At 42.7% G+C, this 17,846-nt stretch overlaps 1 protein-coding gene across 1 annotated transcript in view; it reads right to left on the reverse strand.

Annotated features, from left to right (window-relative positions):
* slc6a8 (solute carrier family 6 member 8) overlaps positions 1–5,521 on the reverse strand; it is a 53,643-nt gene extending 48,122 nt beyond the window's left edge. Inside the window, exon 1 of the mRNA XM_033628005.2 lies at positions 4,903–5,521. Within this exon, the coding sequence (XP_033483896.1) occupies positions 4,903–5,263 (361 nt within the window). The 5' untranslated portion in view covers positions 5,264–5,521. The remainder of the gene's footprint in view (positions 1–4,902) is intronic.
* Between the last annotated feature and the right edge of the window lie 12,325 nt (positions 5,522–17,846).

A 17,846-nucleotide genomic window follows, 5' to 3' on the forward strand; every position in this document is an offset into this window, starting at 1 on the left:
ATGACAAGATGAGACCAGTCAGAGATGGTTTACAGGAAGATACCTGAAGATACTCGTATCTCATTGGCTGACAGGTCTGTCAGTTCTCAGGCTACAAGCTGGTGCTGAAACGCACCAGGACAAACTGACACTGTGAGGTTATTATAACAGAAAAAATGGTGCTGTATTTGCTGAATCTAGCAGAGGAGACAAATAATTAAGACGTTCTCATAGACAGTGTTTCAGAACATTTATAAACTTTCCTCAAACTCAACAACTCACAAAACACAACCTTTTTTTTCTGGGAGTCTGGTTCTTCCTCTGCAGCAGTGTTAATTTAGACCATTCAAGACGCCTCTTAAACACATTCAGGACAGATTTTTAGACAAATCATGTTTTACTTATTTAACCTCTCTAACTCCACCAGGATGCCGACGTCCTCACTCCCCTCCTCTGTTAAATGGTATCTCCCAGGCGCACTACGTCATCAAACCATGTGATGTTTGGTATTGCTGGATTCAGGAAGCTCTCGACTTTTCAAAAATAACATCGTTTTTCTTTTATTTATTATGTATTTGGCACCAGAGCAGCCTAAACACACGGAGTCCAAAATCGCAATGAGTGGTGACAAGTCATGTCATGCTGTTTTTCAAGGGGAAACGTTAAAGGATTACTCGCGATCTTATGTGGAGCTGTTAGCGGGGACTTAGCTGGTTTATAAAAGGTAAGAGTCTCACTCCTACCACTATTTTTGGCTGAGATATACCGTCTAGAAAGTGGGATCATAACTTTCACGTTTCATATGGCTTTATTTGGTGATATTTTATGGTGTTTCTGTGTCATAAACAACATCAGCTATCATAATCACACCTGATTTCAATAAGGTACAATGTTTGAAGCTGGCTGAGTGTTGTTTGATCACTGATAGGACTGTTTTGAAGCAGAGTGACTGACTTGTCATTTGGAGCTCCGCCTGGATCTTTTCATGGTAAAAACACTGTAGAATGGTCATACTTTGAGCAGTCTTCTTCAAATTTGAAACAAGTGTTCATTGATAGTGTGCCTACAGCCCCACAGTGTCATTTACCTGCTCAGATGAAGCCACAGACAGTTATTCATCCTGAAACATGTTTTTTATTTTATTTTAGGCAAAATATTCAATTTGTTACTGACTTCAGAGGCCCATTACTCTGTCTCTGTATCACCTAGAGTGTTTCTGACACTTTCACAAGAAACTTCAGATAGTTTTCTTTCTGGCAAGACCTCATGCATGCATGTAGTCAGAGCGGTTCAGAAGCTACAGTCATTTTAATTTGGGTATGTCATTTTAGGCGTTTTCGCTACAAAATGGGGGAGGAGTGCAAGAGGGCATCGCAGGCAGGAACTATGTGGTCTTGTGCAGAGGTCAGTGTCATGTAGGAATATGGTTATTAGAGTCAGTGAAGTCAGTCTATATTTTGCCAACAGTAAGTAAGTAAGTATGAAGTCAAATGACAGTATTATCGTTCTTTAAAGATTTGGACTTTTACACAGAAAGGCTTCTCTCATTTTCATAAAAAGAAATTTTAAAATAGATGAATGAAATCAGATCAAATGTTTGTAGCAGTTCAGACCTCACAGTTTTTAGTTTAAGACTATTTAATGACTTTAATGAGTTCTTATTGTTAGAAAAATTGAACTTAAGACATTTTAAGACTTTTTAAGAACCTGCTGTGGTAAAAAGGAAACTATGACAAAAAAATGTTCATCCCACAGAGTGCACATATCACAGCACCCAGCACAGCGTTGGAGGGCCCACTCCTTCATTTTACTGAGTGAAAACTCTTCACACAAGCAGACAGGCAGGAGCTTTACCAACAGAGTATTTGTACTTTTCCTGCAGTAAAGCAGATGAATACTTGCTGGGCTGAGACGTGTGACGGTGAGTCAATGATCCACAGACACACAGTTAAATGATAAAACTGAAGTGAAGTGTTAAAAACAAACGTTCCTCTTTTCTTTTATTATCTCAGCTGTTAAATATTCACATCTGTGAGTTTTGATAAAACAAACTCCTGAAACTCTGGAATTTATTATTTCAGGGTTTCTTTGTTTCTCTGTAAAGAACTGTGTAACTTTGTACAGAAGAGCAAAACAAATAAAGTTTAAAACCACAAAGTGTGATGAAGTGAAGTAGAGCTGCTCTGTGACCTGAACCCTTCCTACAGTCAGTGTCAGATGCTGCGGCGGGTGGTGTTGGACGGAGGACGGAGCAGGTCGGTAAGAAAAGTTGAAAGTGTCTGCAGGATGTTTTTATCTAAACATGGAAGCACGTAAAAAATGATCAGCCCAGTGTCAGAGGAAAATGTTGGCACTGTACGTTTCTACAAACCGCAGATACATTTGTACGTTTCAGATGTATCATATCAACGTTTCTAAAGTGACGTCGTATACGAGCTGACATCAGGAGGAGGATGTTACGACACCTCGTAGAGACGCCTGCCGAGCAGCAGACACCGTTCAACACCAGTAAACTCATCGCTGTGTTTTAAGCCAAAACATGATTTTTCTGAACCATAGCTAAGTGTTTTTGTGCCTGAAGATAATGAGCCACATTTTCGTGAATATTCAGTTTCAACATATCGGCTACATAATAAGGTAAAAATGTAACGTACCTGTGGTTCGCACAAACATTTTCCTGGTGACTGGGCTGGCTGGATATATGAAGGCAACCAGGGCCGGCTGCATGAAGCACCTTAAGTTTGCTCCCTGAGTATGACCCTTAAGGTTTAGTTTTTCCTTAGCTCAGGACATTATTTAAGGGTGTTGCACGGAATCTCTTAAAAGGCAATTTCTTAAGTATAAGACCAAGATAAGAAGAAAAACTTGAGGAGAAGATTTAAGGTAGTTTTGTGCAACCAATTTTATTCAAAGGAAACCTTAACTGGGATTTAAAGGAAAATCTTCACTTAAGGTCCATCTACCACATTTGTTTTTCATGTGCGTTCAAACGTGATGTGATGTTACTGTCGCTGCGTCAGAAGAACGACAGAGAGCCGCTGATCAGAGGACGGACGGACGGACGGACGGACGGACGGACGGATGGACAGAGACAGGAGGGACGAACACAGGGGCGTACAAACAGGCAGTGCAGTTACACTGTGGCCCCTGAGGTGGGGGGCCCTTAGAGAGAGTGGGCCCTCCAACAATGTGTTGGATGAACTCAAAACCTTTCTGTTCCTGTGTTTTACTCCACTAAAACTCTCAAATGGAAGTTATCTTTAAAAAACATTAAGTATAGAGAGTGAACTGGGGCTGACAGTGACGTTTGTAATGTAATAGGTTACTTTAATGAAGTAACTTTAAACACAGGATGGAGACGGATCAGGGCGGGCTGATGGGTGAAAACAAAAACAGGACCGAGCTCGTCGGTATAAACTGTGGATTTAATGATGGATAAATTAAAGATGGATAAAGAATGAGCCTGGTGGATAAAGAACAGGATAAAGGATCAAGTTGTTCAGTAAGAAAAGCTGCACGGGATGTCAGGGAGGAAACGTGTCTGTGATAATGTCGAGGTCAAAAATGAAACGAGAGCTGTTGGTTAAAATGAAGAGGTGGATTCTGGGAGCAGTGTGGGCAGAAAACAAGCTGAAGAATAATGTGGAGAACTGGTAAGAACATAAACTGCACATGTCTATATGTCTATATGTCTATATGTGTATATGTGTATATGTGTATATGTTAGGGATGCATGATAATATTGGCTGACATCAGCATTAAAATGAAATATAATGGAATCAGCCAACATGCTGATTTGTGCCGATACGACAAACCGATGAATTCATATGTTTTAGAAAAAGAGAGATGATGTTGATGAATTTTATACACTGTAAACTTGTTTTGATGATTATTACTTTGTTATGTTATTATTAGTTTTATTATTCATTGTTATGTTTCTTGATCTCATTGACTTTTTTAATCTGCTGTTATTGTCTCTGTCTGTGAGGTGAGTTTAAACAGGATGAGACTAAAGTTCTTCATATAAAGTGAGTTCTGACTGTCAGTGTTCACACAGAGGAAACACACTGTAATGCACGCGCACACACACACACACACACACACACACTGTCTGTAGCATATATAGTAAAACACATCAGTGCAGGTAACAGTATCTCTGACCCCCCCTCTGCATGGTGCACACATGATCATGAGTCACTCTGCAGCCAACACACACACACACACACACAATCTGCTGCCGTCACTCGGATTAATAGCACACATATCTTACAGGCGATGTGTGTGTGTGTGTGGGTGGTTTAAGGACACACCTCTTGTTTACTCTGACACACTGCTTTGTCCAAATTTACGAGGAACTGAGTTGAAACAAAACTTTGCAGCTGCCGTCATTAGGATTTAGAGAAATTTGAGGAACTTGTACTCGAGTATTTCTACTTTATGCTGCTCCTGCACATCTCAGAGGAGAGAGAGGAGCACCTCTGTGACTCACTGTTTAAACTTCAGAACCAATTTACTTCACAGCCTGTATGAAGAGGACTGACCGAGTGTGATGTGTTGTCATAGCAGCTGAAAAACTTTCATCTTCCTCAGAAGTGTCACTTGGTGGTTGTGACGCATCTTTATCAGCTGAACTGTCAATCAGCAGGGAGCGTGATCGTCCTGTCAGTCACGCCTCCCTAACATCAGCTGACTGACAGATCAAAAACAGGTAGCCGATGCACCTTAACACATGTCTGAGATAAAAGAACACCTGAAGTGATGATCACAAACTGAAGACGTAACTGAACTCGTGACTTGGATCATTCTGTCTCACAGGTTCTTGTTATTTTACTGCAAAAGAGTCAAAGCCGGTTGAAACCACGCCCCTCTGATTTAAGCCCCGCCCACCCTCGGTTTAACCCCGTCACTCAAAGGCAAGCTCACCTCCTCCGTTCTTGTAGCACAGGTACGGGAACCTCCACACGTTTCCAAGTCCAACGGCGAAGCCCACGCAGGACATGATGAAGTCCATCTGCCTCGTCCACGTCTCCCGCTCCTGGTATCCTGGCCCCGCCCCCGTCACCACTTTTTTGTCTGGTCCACCACAGGCACCTCCTGACACACTGCCGCCGCTGCTGCCGGACCCCGCCACCACTGCGGTCAGCGGGACCAGGCTGCCATTAGAGGCCGCAGGTGGGTAACCACCACCGCCACTACCGCCATTAGACAGGAGGAGGGGGTTCTTCTTGGTCTCCTCCAGGAGAACCAGAGAGCAGGAGGAGGCTGGCAGGGCCTGCTTCTCCATCACTCACAGTCCACAAACCAGTTCAGAACCAGTTCAGAACCAGTCAGGAGAGGGTCCAAGACCTCGGTCTGCGGCTGTCTCTGAGTTTCCTTCAAGTCCTGAAACTTTCTGTTGTGTTTCTGTGTCAAGACCTGACCGTTCCCACAGTCAGGCACCAGTTAGACACCAGTCAGGCACCAGTTAGACACCAGTCAGGCACCAGTTAGACACCAGTCAGGCACCAGTTAGACACCAGTCAGGCACCAGTTAGACAGGTTTTTCTCACTTTAAACACTTTAAATCAGTTTGTTTTCTGCCTCCAGAATAATTTCAGTCTCAACTCTCTCTTTAATCCTGCAGATTTGTGTCCCTTTAAAAAGGTGAGCTCTGCTGTTCCTTCCTCCCAGTCACACACCACTAACACACCAGTCACACACCAGTCAGTGAGCACTGGTTGCACTGGTGATTTCAGTCTCTTGTCCCGTTAGTTGTGCAGCTCACAGACCTCAGAAACAGATGAGTCAGTCCGTCCCGTTCAGGATCTCCTTCTTCTTCTTCTTCTTCTAATAATAATAATAATAATAATTATAATTATTATTCTTGTCCCTGTGCGCGAGCTGCAGGTGGATCCCGGATCACTTCAGCCGGAAGCAGATGATCCACAGATGATCTCTTGTTTTATGTATGAATCCAATTTTCTTGGGACGAATTCACGTGTAAAAAGGTCACAATTTAAGAATGTCTACGAATAATCAGGAGACATGTTCTGCTCCGATCAAAAGAAAAAATAATAAAAAAAAATAAAACGATAAAATAAAAAATAAAGAGAATTAAACCAACACTCGGACAGCGACCTTCAAAAACAATCCACGAAACACTTGAATGTGAGTCTGAAGAATCGCATGGGAACAGAGAGTCACGGAGGAGACGGCGGCCTGCGGGAAGACGGAGAGGACGGAGGGGACACGGTCACGAGGACACACCGAGCGGAGAGCGGCTTCAGTCCCGGCGGCGGCGGGCGGCGGGCGGGCGGTGCGGGCTGTGGAGGAATTGCTGCAGCTCCATCAGAGGAGGAGAAGAGCCGGGGGGAGGAAAAGATGTCCGGAGGGACCTGAACGCGTCTCGGTCCTCTCAGCTGTCAGATGTCCCGTCAGAGACGCTCCGAGGTATTTAAAGTCCCGCTGTCTGTCTGTCACTGTGCGCGTCTGTCGGTCCGACCGGCGGCTTTAAAAGGACAAGCGGCTGCTCGGGGTGACGTCACGCACACGAACACGCCCCCCTCCACACACACGCCATCAGGATCACTCCTCCCTCCCTCTGCCCGCACGAGCCCCCTCCTTTTGATCTACATCTCTGACGTCACAGGGGTCCCCCATCCCCCCCACTCACTCTCTCTCGACACGCGCGCGCGCGCGCGCACACACACACACACACACACTGATTTGTTCCTGCAGTATTCTCTGTGACGCGTTCATGTTGTGCTGCTGAGACATCAGTGAAGAGTGTTAGATTATATTATAACAGATCACATCCAGACTGCAGCTGTGAGTCAAATAATCAATTATTTGATTAACAGAAGATTAATGGGTCACTGTTGTTTTTTTTCTTTTTTCTTCAGTGTGACAATTTGATGCTTTTCTTTATCACACATGATCATGCAGTTCTGGACTTTTGGTCACATTGGAAGTCGTCACTGTACAGCCTGGTCTCACTGCAAGGTCGTCGAAATCCAGTGCTTGGGCAGCGTCAGAAACCGACGAAAAAAGCTGTCCTTTAACGTCGGCATGATACACGGCTGGTTGCCATTTTAGTTAAACGGTGCCTCGCGTGTCAGGGAGAAATATGGCGGGATGAGGACGAAAGTTAAGGCAGCGAAAGTCTGACTGGGGCAGATGTGTGTGTTGGCTTGAAATGTAGCCACATGTGTGTGTTGGCTAAACGTAACCACATGTGTGTGTGTTGGCTAAACGTAACCACGTGTGTGTTGGCTAAACGTAACCACGTGTGTGTTGGCTAAACGTAACCACGTGTGTGTGTTGGCTAAACATAACCGTGTGTGTGTGTTGGCTAAACGTAACCACATGTGTGTTGGCTAAACGTAACCACGTGTGTGTGTTGGCTAAACATAACCACGTGTGTGTGTTGGCTAAATGTAACCACGTGTGTGTGTTGGCTAAACGTAACCACGTGTGTGTGTTGGCTAAACGTAACCACGTGTGTGTGCTGGCTAAACGTAACCACGTGTGTGTGTTGGCTAAATGTAACAACGTGTGTGTGCTGGCTAAATGTAACCACGTGTGTGTGTTGGCTAAACATAACCACGTGTGTGTGCTGGCTAAACGTAACCACGTGTGTGTGTTGGCTAAACGTAACCACGTGTGTGTGCTGGCTAAACGTAACCACGTGTGTGTGTTGGCTAAACGTAATCACGTGTGTGTGTTGGCTAAACATAACCACGTGTGTGTGTTGGCTAAACGTAACCACGTGTGTGCGTTGGCTAAACATAACCGTGTGTGTGTGTTGGCTAAACGTAACCACATGTGTGTTGGCTAAACGTAACCACGTGTGTGTGTTGGCTAAACATAACCACGTGTGTGCGTTGGCTAAACATAACCACGTGTGTGCGTTGGCTAAACATAACCGTGTGTGTGTGTTGGCTAAACGTAACCACATGTGTGTTGGCTAAACGTAACCACGTGTGTGTGTGTTGGCTAAACGTCACCACGTGTGTGTGTGCTGGCTAAACGTAACCACGTGTGTGTGTTGGCTAAACGTAACCACGTGTGTGTTGGCTAAACGTAACCACGTGATAAATGGTATAATTTAGGCGATTTTTAAAGAAACCTGACTTCTCTCTGTGATGATCTTATCTAGCAGATAACAGCAAGCGAGAAAATAAGAAACAAACATCTGGTCTCATTCTTGAAATGTCAGTGAATCTGTGAGTAGATTTGCATATATAATAAAACTTCGGTACTAAAAACTCACAGTGGATTCATGAATGCAGCCGTTCGTGCTTTGCTCGGTTTTGATAGCAGGCACGTGTGTATGTTCATGAATGCCAATCAATCGCCAATTGAGCAAACGAAGAGAAAGAGAGTGAAAGAAAAACTTTTCTGACTCTGAGACTGAAGTTATTTTAGGTGACGTGGAGTTGACAAAAACATTTAATTTTCTCTGTTAGCAGTGGTGTGACAGGGACAGGTGAATCAGAGGCCTGGAGGGAGGTGTAGGAAGATTAATGAAAAGACACGACAATGAGTCTCAGTTTGTGCTGCAGCATTCAGACGCTGAGGTCAGAACGTGGTGTGAACAACATGAACTCATAGATCCTCCGGCCTCGTATCAACAGTTCAGCTGATGATGGCGTGAAGGTGTGGGGGGATTTATTCTTGGCTCTTCATCTCCTTGTCCCCTCTGATACCATTTTACGTCCCTCCATGAACCCTGACGTCCTCCACAGCTGCTCTTTGAACTCTTCCTCATGTCTCTGCCCGTGGGGACGCCTCTTTCAGTTATTGCACCCTAAACATATGAAACACCCCGCCCTTAAACATCAGACCTGCTGCTTAGTGGATGACTCTTAACATATCTTTTTAACAAAGCCTGTAACTAGCTGCTGTCTGCTTTAATATTTAATGTTTTTTCTTTTCAGAGTTAATTCATTATTATTATTATTATTTTTAACTTCTCCTTGTAGAATGTTGTATAACTTTATGGTTTTATCTCTTTGCTGTGTTTGTATCTGCCGCTGCATTGTGAAACACTTTGTGCTGCATTCTGTGCATGAAAGGTGCTTTATGAATCGGCGATACCGGCCTACAGCTACATCAGAAAGAAGGAACATGGAAAGGTGGAGAAGTATCAAGGGTTGAAAGAACAGCTGGAACGATGTGGAAGGTCAAAGTTGACCCCTGTGGTAGAAGGAGCACTCGGGGCAGTGACCCTCAAACTGGGAGAGTGGCTCCAGCAGATTCCAGGAACAACATGACACTATGACACTGTTAATTAGGAAGTACTCGTTTGAAGACATCAGGGACTTGATTATTGTTGACAGTGTTTAGTTTTTTAATATTCATCAGATCCTACTGATCACAAATGAGTAGGAGAAATTAAAAATGTCAACCAAACAAAAGTTCAGGTCTCAGGAGAACAGTGGACTTTTGCAGATTTCCAATGTGCTGATATTTTCAACTCATTTTGGCCGATTGCCAAAACCAATATATGCGCTTATTCTCTGAAGTGGACCTGACATATTATCATTAAGCCTGCTCATATTGTGACGACCCTGCTGGCAGACACAGACAAAAAATACAGCTTTATAAAATGTCCGCTGGGCAGAAAAAGAAAATACTTTAACTTTACTACTTTACTTTCTGTGTAAGACGCACCATCATTATTTCACTGTAACATTTTTAACCTCTCTAACTCCACCAGGACGCCGACGTCCTCGCCCCCCCCTCCTCTGTTAAATGGTATCTCCCAGAAGCACTACGTCATCAAACCATGTGATGTTTGGTATTGCTGGATTCAGGAAGCTCTCAACTTTTCAAAAATAACATCGTTTTTCTTTTATTTATTATGTATTTGGCACCAGAGCAGCCTAAACACACAAAGTCCAAAATCGCGATGAGTGGTGACAAGTCATGTCATGCCGTTTTTCGACGGGAAAAGTTAAAGGATTACTCGCGATCTTATGTGGAGCTGTTAGCGGGGACTTAGCTGTTTTATAAAAGGTAAGAGTCTCACTCCTACCACTATTTTTGGCTGAGATATACCGTCTAGAAAGGGGGATCATAACTTTCACGTTTCATATGGCTTTATTTGGTGATATTTTATGGTGTTTCTGTGTCATAAACAACATCAGCTATCATAATCACACCTGATTTCAATAAGGTACAATGTTTGAAGCTGGCTGAGTGTTGTTTGATCACTGATAGTACTGTTTTGAAGCAGAGTGACCAACTTGTCATTTGGAGCTCCGCCTGGATCTTTTCATGGTAAAAACACTGTAGAATGGTCATACTTTGAGCAGTCTTCTTCAAATTTGAAACAAGTGTTCATTGATAGTGTGCCTACAGCCCCACAGTGTCATTTACCTGCTCAGATGAAGCCACAGACAGTTATTCATCCTGAAACACATTTTTTATTTTATTTTAGGCAAAATATTCAATTTGTTACTGACTTCAGAGGCCCATTACTCTGTCTCTGTATCACCTAGAGTGTTTCTGACACTTTCACAAGAAACTTCAGGGAGTTTTCTTTCTGGCAAGACCTCATGCATGCATGTAGTCAGAGCGGTTCAGAAGCTACAGTCATTTTAATTTGGGTATGTCATTTTAGGCGTTTTTGCAACAAAATAAAGGAAACAGTAAAATTAATCCGTCTCTAACGGGCTCTGATGATGGTCCAGTCCTGTCAGTCGCCAACACCAAGAAAAATCTGACCTGTCCCAGTAAATTAAAGTCACATAATTAAAGCGGCGTCTTATCGGCTGGTCATATCAGCAGAAATGTTCATTTCAGGCCAATGTCCATATTTCATTTTAAAGCTGTTATCAGGTGATACAGATGACGTGTCAATATCAAAATCAGAATCAAAATCAGAAATACTTGATTGATCTCCAGGGGAAATTGCTACTACAGTCGCGCCAATTTAAAGAATTAAGGATTATAAGAAGGACGAAGATGAAATAGAAGTCTGTAAATAAAAAGTAATACAATAAATTAAAATAGAAATAAAAATGTGCATCATGCTGCAATGTTTAACACGAGTACTGAAGGTATTAAGAATTAATATATTTTCACACAACACACAGATATGTGTATTACATTTAACACTGTAAAACCTAGACTTACATTCAGAAATGTTAATATGCTATTATGTTCACTACATCAATAGAATCATACTATAAATAAGAATAACACAAGAAATACGCAGTTATGTGCATTATATGTTGAATAAATGTGCATCCAAGAGGTGTTGGTGAGAATAAAGTCATACTGAGGAATACTGCAGCCGCTGAATTATTGCACAGTAAAAAAAAAATGTTTTTACTTTCGTACAAAAAGAGATGACAACAGAAGGTGGTTAATTTGTAAGTTATCAGACTTCCTCTCACCACTCAGTCTGCAGCCTTTCAAAATAAGAGTGGAGCTCAAACAAGTTCAGATCCTGGTTTTGATGATCTTGATCTGAAGTGTTTCCTGTCGGCTGAGATGTGAAAGTTTGTAGATCAGGAAGTTCAAACACTCACCTGCTGTCAGAGAGTCTTCATCAGCACAGACAGACAGATGGACAGGTAGGTGGACAGGTAGGTAGACAGATGGACAGGTGGACAGACGGGTGGAGAGACAGACGGGTCATCAGCTGAGAGAAGAGGGGAGAAAACAGTAAATCAGCAGTTTGGAGGGACCTGACTAACACCTGGAAGTGACTGCTGTAGTGCTCTGATAAATGATGTAGGGTCATGACTAACACCTGGACAGCCTTAATACCTGTTTGGCCCCTGACTAAAACCTGACAGGGAATGACGAGTTCTGATACTTTGCAATGATTGCATGGTTCAGACTAATACCTGAGAGCCCAGACTTCTGAGCAGTTCTTTTTAACAAGTGATCCAGGTCCCAACTAACACCTGGAAATGAATATGAGGAACATGTCTGGAGGGCTGCAGCTAATACCTGGAAGTACCTGGACAGCCCTGTGTGTGGATCTGGTTAATGTCTGGTGTTATGTTAGGGCAGGAGTTTACAGGTGGGTGCTGACTAATACCTGGGAATGAACAGGAGCCCTGACTGCAACTACAATCTGATGAATGGTTTTAGCTTACACTTGGGATTGTGTGGAAGGTGCTGACTAATACCTGGCGAGATGAAGACTTTGAGCTCCTTGTTGTTTCTTCTTCACGTGTTTTAAGGAGTTTACAGTGACAGTTCTGACACATGCAGGACTCTGTGATGATCATCTGTGTTTCCATTCCCACCTCTTCCTGATCTGACCTGGGATCAGATCTTCTTCTAGTTAGTTTATTGGCGGGTGGCATCCAACTTGATCGGTGCATTACTGCCACCTACTATGCTGGAGCGTGGGCCAGAGTAACTACCTCCCCCAAAATTACAACACAAAACTAAACAAAAAAAACCCTAATAATAATAAAACCAAATTATTTTCATTAATCCAGAGTTCACTTAAAGCTTAAATAATGCGTAACATATACCATGGGCAGGTACCCACATTAATCTGCAATAGGTCTCATATATTTCAAACAAAATATCTGGCCTGCTTTGTGATGACATGAGATGGATAGATACGAAGGCTGATAATGAGTCTGTACAGACTCCAACCTTTTTGACTTTATTTTCTTCTATCCACTGCAGCGCCGTCATGATTGCCAACATTTCAACAGTTGCTGAAAAGATGATCCGGAGTTCTTTCTTCTTTTTTTAAACATGTATTTATTGTTTTTCTCTTTTCATCAGTTTTTTCATGGAATTGTACATACATAAATAAACAAAACATACGAAGAACATTATCTTGGCAGTGTAATATAAAAATAAAATAAATAAGTACACACACTACACATCTTCACAGTACATCACATCACAGCATCTTTTATACATTCAATTTTCCTGAGCCTCCACGATGTCCGCATTTTTAATAAAGTCCAAAAAGCTCTCCCAAATATTTTTAGGGATCTTTTTCCTGAGTACATACGTCAGTCTTTCAGGCGCCAAACTTGATGTTAGGTTCTTTAACCGTAGTCCGATAGAAGGGCAGTTAAACATTTTTCCAACATAGGGCAATTAACCGATGGCTAAGCCCCGCCCTCAGACGCGATGAGCCAATCACAGTGCGTATAGCCATTCCCATACACTGGGACATTCTCTGCCTGGACGTCCATTGAAATGCATTACAGAAAGTCAGTTTGTTCGGTTTTATGAGCTTTTTCTGAGATTTGAAGTTTAAAAATGGTCAAACGGTGTGCATGGGGTACATGCAACTCTGACACAAGGTATCCTGAGAGGCTGGGCGACCAGGTGTATTTTTTACACTTTAAACCACATCTCAAGCGAGAAAAGTGTCTCCTTTGGATAAAGTTGTGTGGTAACGTTAGACCACAACATCAACTCAACGTGAATAAGATTAACAATGATGTCTACATCTGCTCTAAGGTAAGTCAACATTGTGTTTGAGGCAACATATTGTCACTTTGCTGGAAAGAAATATAAAGTTATCTTTAACATCTCTAGCTAACGTTAGCTAAAGTTAGCCTAACGTTAGCTCCTAGCTGCGTTGTTCATCATGTCACCTTGTTTGCTGGGAGTTCATTAGCCTATTTTGTTCTAGTTTTGTACTTTGGTGATGGTACATCATTGTTAGCTGTTGTCCAAAGGGCTCTAGTTAAGCTAACGTTAACTTCTGGAGCTTAGCTTCATTAACTTATCTGTAATGGCAGAGATAACAAAGGTTGGCAAACGTTATGCTGAATGATTCAGTGTAAATACTGTAGCACCAAACTAACGGAGAGACACTCTTGGTAAAGATGGTAAAAAGGCCGTTATCCTTTTCTCATATTCTGAGCCAAAAACCTTAACTTCAGTGGCACTTTAACTTGTTGTCTTTGATGGTGACGGCAACCAGATGCGGTTCACAAGCGTACACTGTGACCTGTAAATTTTGGCTTGTAATTTAAGCTTTTCATCGACCTTCTCAACAATAAAATGATGAATATATCCCTCCAATGCGTAGTTTAGGCCCTTTTGGTTACTTCTCAATGACATCTGATCGTTATGTCTCCAAAAATCATCAGTTGCCTCCTGTGAAATGTCGTGTACTGTGACACCTGCCATAGCGCCGCTCACTGAATGTTTGTCCGAGTGAGTGGAGGGGGCGTGGCTTAGCCATAGGTCAATTGAACATCTGGCCTGATGCAAACATAAATCAATCATTCTTTATTTCCCTATTTGACAAAGTACAGTTTTCTGGGTTTATACTAAGTATACATAACTTAGGACAGAGAGGTGTAGGAGATGAGGTCATGTGAGAAATATAATGCACCACAGATTTCCAAAAAGCTTGAATTTCTTTACAGTCCCACAGGCAGTGATATAAGCTCCCCTCATGTGTATTGCATTTATAACACAAATCTGGTACATCAGGGTCAAATGTATTTCATTTCTCTGGAGTCATATATGTTCTCATTATCCAATTGTATTGTATTCATTTTAATCTGGAGTTAATTATTTGTGTCTGTGCCTTAGAGCATATCCACTCCTCCTCCTTGATGTCCTGGATCCAACTCTGTCGTGTACTTTCAGTATTATCTTTGTGATGATCTATCATTATATTATAAAGTTCTCCAACTAAGTCTTTGGCTGAGCAATTCTGAACGGAGCACATCTCTAGTGTGGAGAGAGGAGGTTGTTGAGTTGAGTTATTTAAGCTTGACCTTATAAAGCTCCTAAGTTGTAAATATTTGAAAAAGTGGCGCCTTGTATTTCACTCTTAGCTCTTCAAAAGACATCAGATTACCATCAATAAATAGATCACTTAATTTAGTAATGCCTCTCTCAAACCACTTCTTCAATCCCAAGTCTTTTGTTGCAGGTTTTAAATGTGCATCACCCCAAATAGGTGAGAAACATGTCGGGGTGTCCCCTAAGTATTCATGTACATACACGGATAGTGTTTGTTACCAAGGATTGATTATATTTTTCTTTAATGTTTTAACAGGGGCTGAATAGAGAAAACTATCCAACGCTAAATTTCCTGAGGCAAGCTATTCAATCTGCAGCCAAGCCGGTGTATCTTTATTCGAAAACAAGTACACTGCTGCTCTTAATTGGACTGCCCAGTAATACCATTGGAAGTTTGGTAATTGCAATCCACCCCTGTCATATGGCAAATATAAAAGGGACAGTCTAAGTCTGGGCTTCCTATGTTCCAAATAAAGTCTGAAAGGAGCCTCTTAATTTGGGAGGAGAGTTTGGATGGAGGAGCCAGTGGTATTGACTGGAAAATGTATAAGAATTTTGGAAGTATGTTCATCTTAATTGTATTTATTCTTCCAATCATAGAGAGAGCCAATGATGTCCATCTTGCAATGTCCTCCGACACTTTAGTTAGTATGGGGACAGAATTTGCTGAACTAAGGATTTTCAACAGGGCGGGGGATCGTTGGATTTCTTCTCTTCCTGTCATTTAGGAACATAATTGGCGGTTTATCCTTTTTCACCTTAAACCCGGAAAAAACACCAAATTGACGTATTAATTCCAAGAGGGATGGTATTGATTGACCTAATTGTGATAGGAATAATAGGCAATCATCTGCAAACATGGCTAAATGATGCTCCAGGTCTCCTATCATAATGTCCTGAATGGAGGGGTGTGATCTAATTGCCAATGCTAGTGGTTCCAGAGAAATTATGAAGAGCAATGGTGAAATCGACGAGCCCTGACGCACGCCACGTGATTACCTGAATGGTTGTGAGATAAGGTCATTGGTACATACTAGAGCAGAGGAATCCTCATAGAATTTCAATCCATCTACAGAAGTATTCACCAAATCCAAAGCCTTTCAGCACTTCCATCAGATATGACCGTTCAGCCCTATTGAAGGCTCTCTCCGCACCAAGTGACAATATGGCTGCGTCAGGGGACCCTTCACATTCATGTAGTATGTTAAGCACTCTTCTCACATTATGAAACCCTTGTCTATTTGATACAAAGCCATTCTGATCTGAATGTATAATATGAGGGAGTATTTTCTTCAGTCTCATAGCTGGTGCTTTGGCAATAATCTTTGCATCTGAATTTAATAATGAGATCAGTCTAAAGGCCCTGACACACCAAGCCGACGGTCGGCCGCCGACCAAAGTCGGGCCGTCGGTGAGCATCTGTCGGCCTAGTTTTTGTGGTGTGTCCCGCACCGTCGACACTTCGGCGGCGGCGGCTTTTCGGCCGATTGAGCATGTTGAATCAGCGGCGGAGCTTGTCGGTGAGAGAGATCACTCTGATTGGCTGTTCAGGTTTTATTTCCTCGCCCCTGTAGCGAGTGAATCTGCCTGTAGTGAAACCGGGGCTAACCGGTGCTTCCTCCTCAGGCTCCACTTCACTCAGCTGCCCCACAGACCCGCTGCTTCTTCACACTTTAACCTGAATAACAAACCGGAGCTAGCTGGGAGCAGCTAGCGGAGCGTTAGCCGCAGCATGACCGGAGGGAAGCACAGCCAGTTAGCCTCCGCTAGTCTCTGAGCTAGCCCCGGCTCTCCGTTTGGATCCAACCGGAGCACCGAGCCCTGGTTTGTTATTCAGGTTAAAGTGGGAAGAAGCAGCGGGTTTATCGGGCAGCTGAGTGAAGTGGAGCCTGCGGAGGAAACACCGGGACCGTCTGGATGTAATAGTCCGTGGAGGTGCTGCGGTGCTCGGCTGCACAGATAGGAAACCCCTCGGCTGACAGGATGTACCACTCTCTCACTCCGCTCTCTCTCACGCAGGCGCAGAACGTACGTGCTACTTGGCCGTCGGATGTAGTCCGTGTAGTGTGTTCAAATGCAACTGACACAGGGCGATGTGAGGCGACGTAGACGACGCAACAGTTGGCTTTCGTCGCCGCTAGTTCTTTGATGTTGGCTTGGTGTGTCCGCACCTTATAGGAACCACATTCTGTTGGGGGTTTCCAGGATTCGGTATAAGTGTGATCAGAGAACTTCGTAATGATGGGGGCAAACACCCCTCCCCATAGGATTCTATGAACATATCTAACAGTGGCTTAATTAGTTTCTCTTTAGAATCAGGACCTGCTGTTTTACCACTCCTCATACTAAGAATAGCACAAGAGATTTCTTCCAAGCTCAGCTTCCAATCAAGTTCCTGTTTAGTATTTTCACATATCCATGGAATATCAGCCCCTCTAGGAATGTATTGATCTGTTATATTCCCTTGCTATTCAGAACAATAGAGAGTTTTATAGGAGGAAACAAAAGCATTGTTCATCTCTCTCAGATCTGAGGTTAAATTTCCCTTTTTATCTTTTATTGTATTTATAGCTCTCTCAGAGTCTATGTCTTAATTTGCCCAGCTTCTCTCTTTGTGAAGGCTGAAAACAGCTTATTGAGGCTGAAACAAACTTTTAATGATCAGAGGAGAGCTCTTCATATTGGGCTCTGAGGGCAAATCGTTCTTGTCTCATTTGAGCTGAATTATCCACATTGCCTATTCTTTCCAATTATTTCATTTGTGAATCCAATTAATTCATTTTCTGTCAGAATGTATTAAATGTGGAACTCGTGTACCTGATCATTTGCCCTGTGATACAGGCTGTAAAGGCCTCCCATCTGGTGACTGCAGGTGTTTGGTCTGTATTAGTTGTAAAGTATGAATCTATGTGTTCCCCTATGAATTTAATGAAGTCATCATCTTGTAACCAGTTAGACTGAAGGCGCCATCTAAAGGATCTTTTGGTTAATTGCAGGTCTTTGTAAAATAAGGATGAAGGTGAATGGTCTGATGAAACGATACTGCCACATACACATCACACACAGAAGAGAGTAGGAGATCAAAAAATAGCCTAAACAGGAGGAGGTTTTATTTGTTGCACAGT

This window comes from Epinephelus lanceolatus, chromosome 8, assembly GCF_041903045.1.
Source record: "Epinephelus lanceolatus isolate andai-2023 chromosome 8, ASM4190304v1, whole genome shotgun sequence".
NCBI lineage: Eukaryota > Metazoa > Chordata > Actinopteri > Perciformes > Serranidae > Epinephelus > Epinephelus lanceolatus.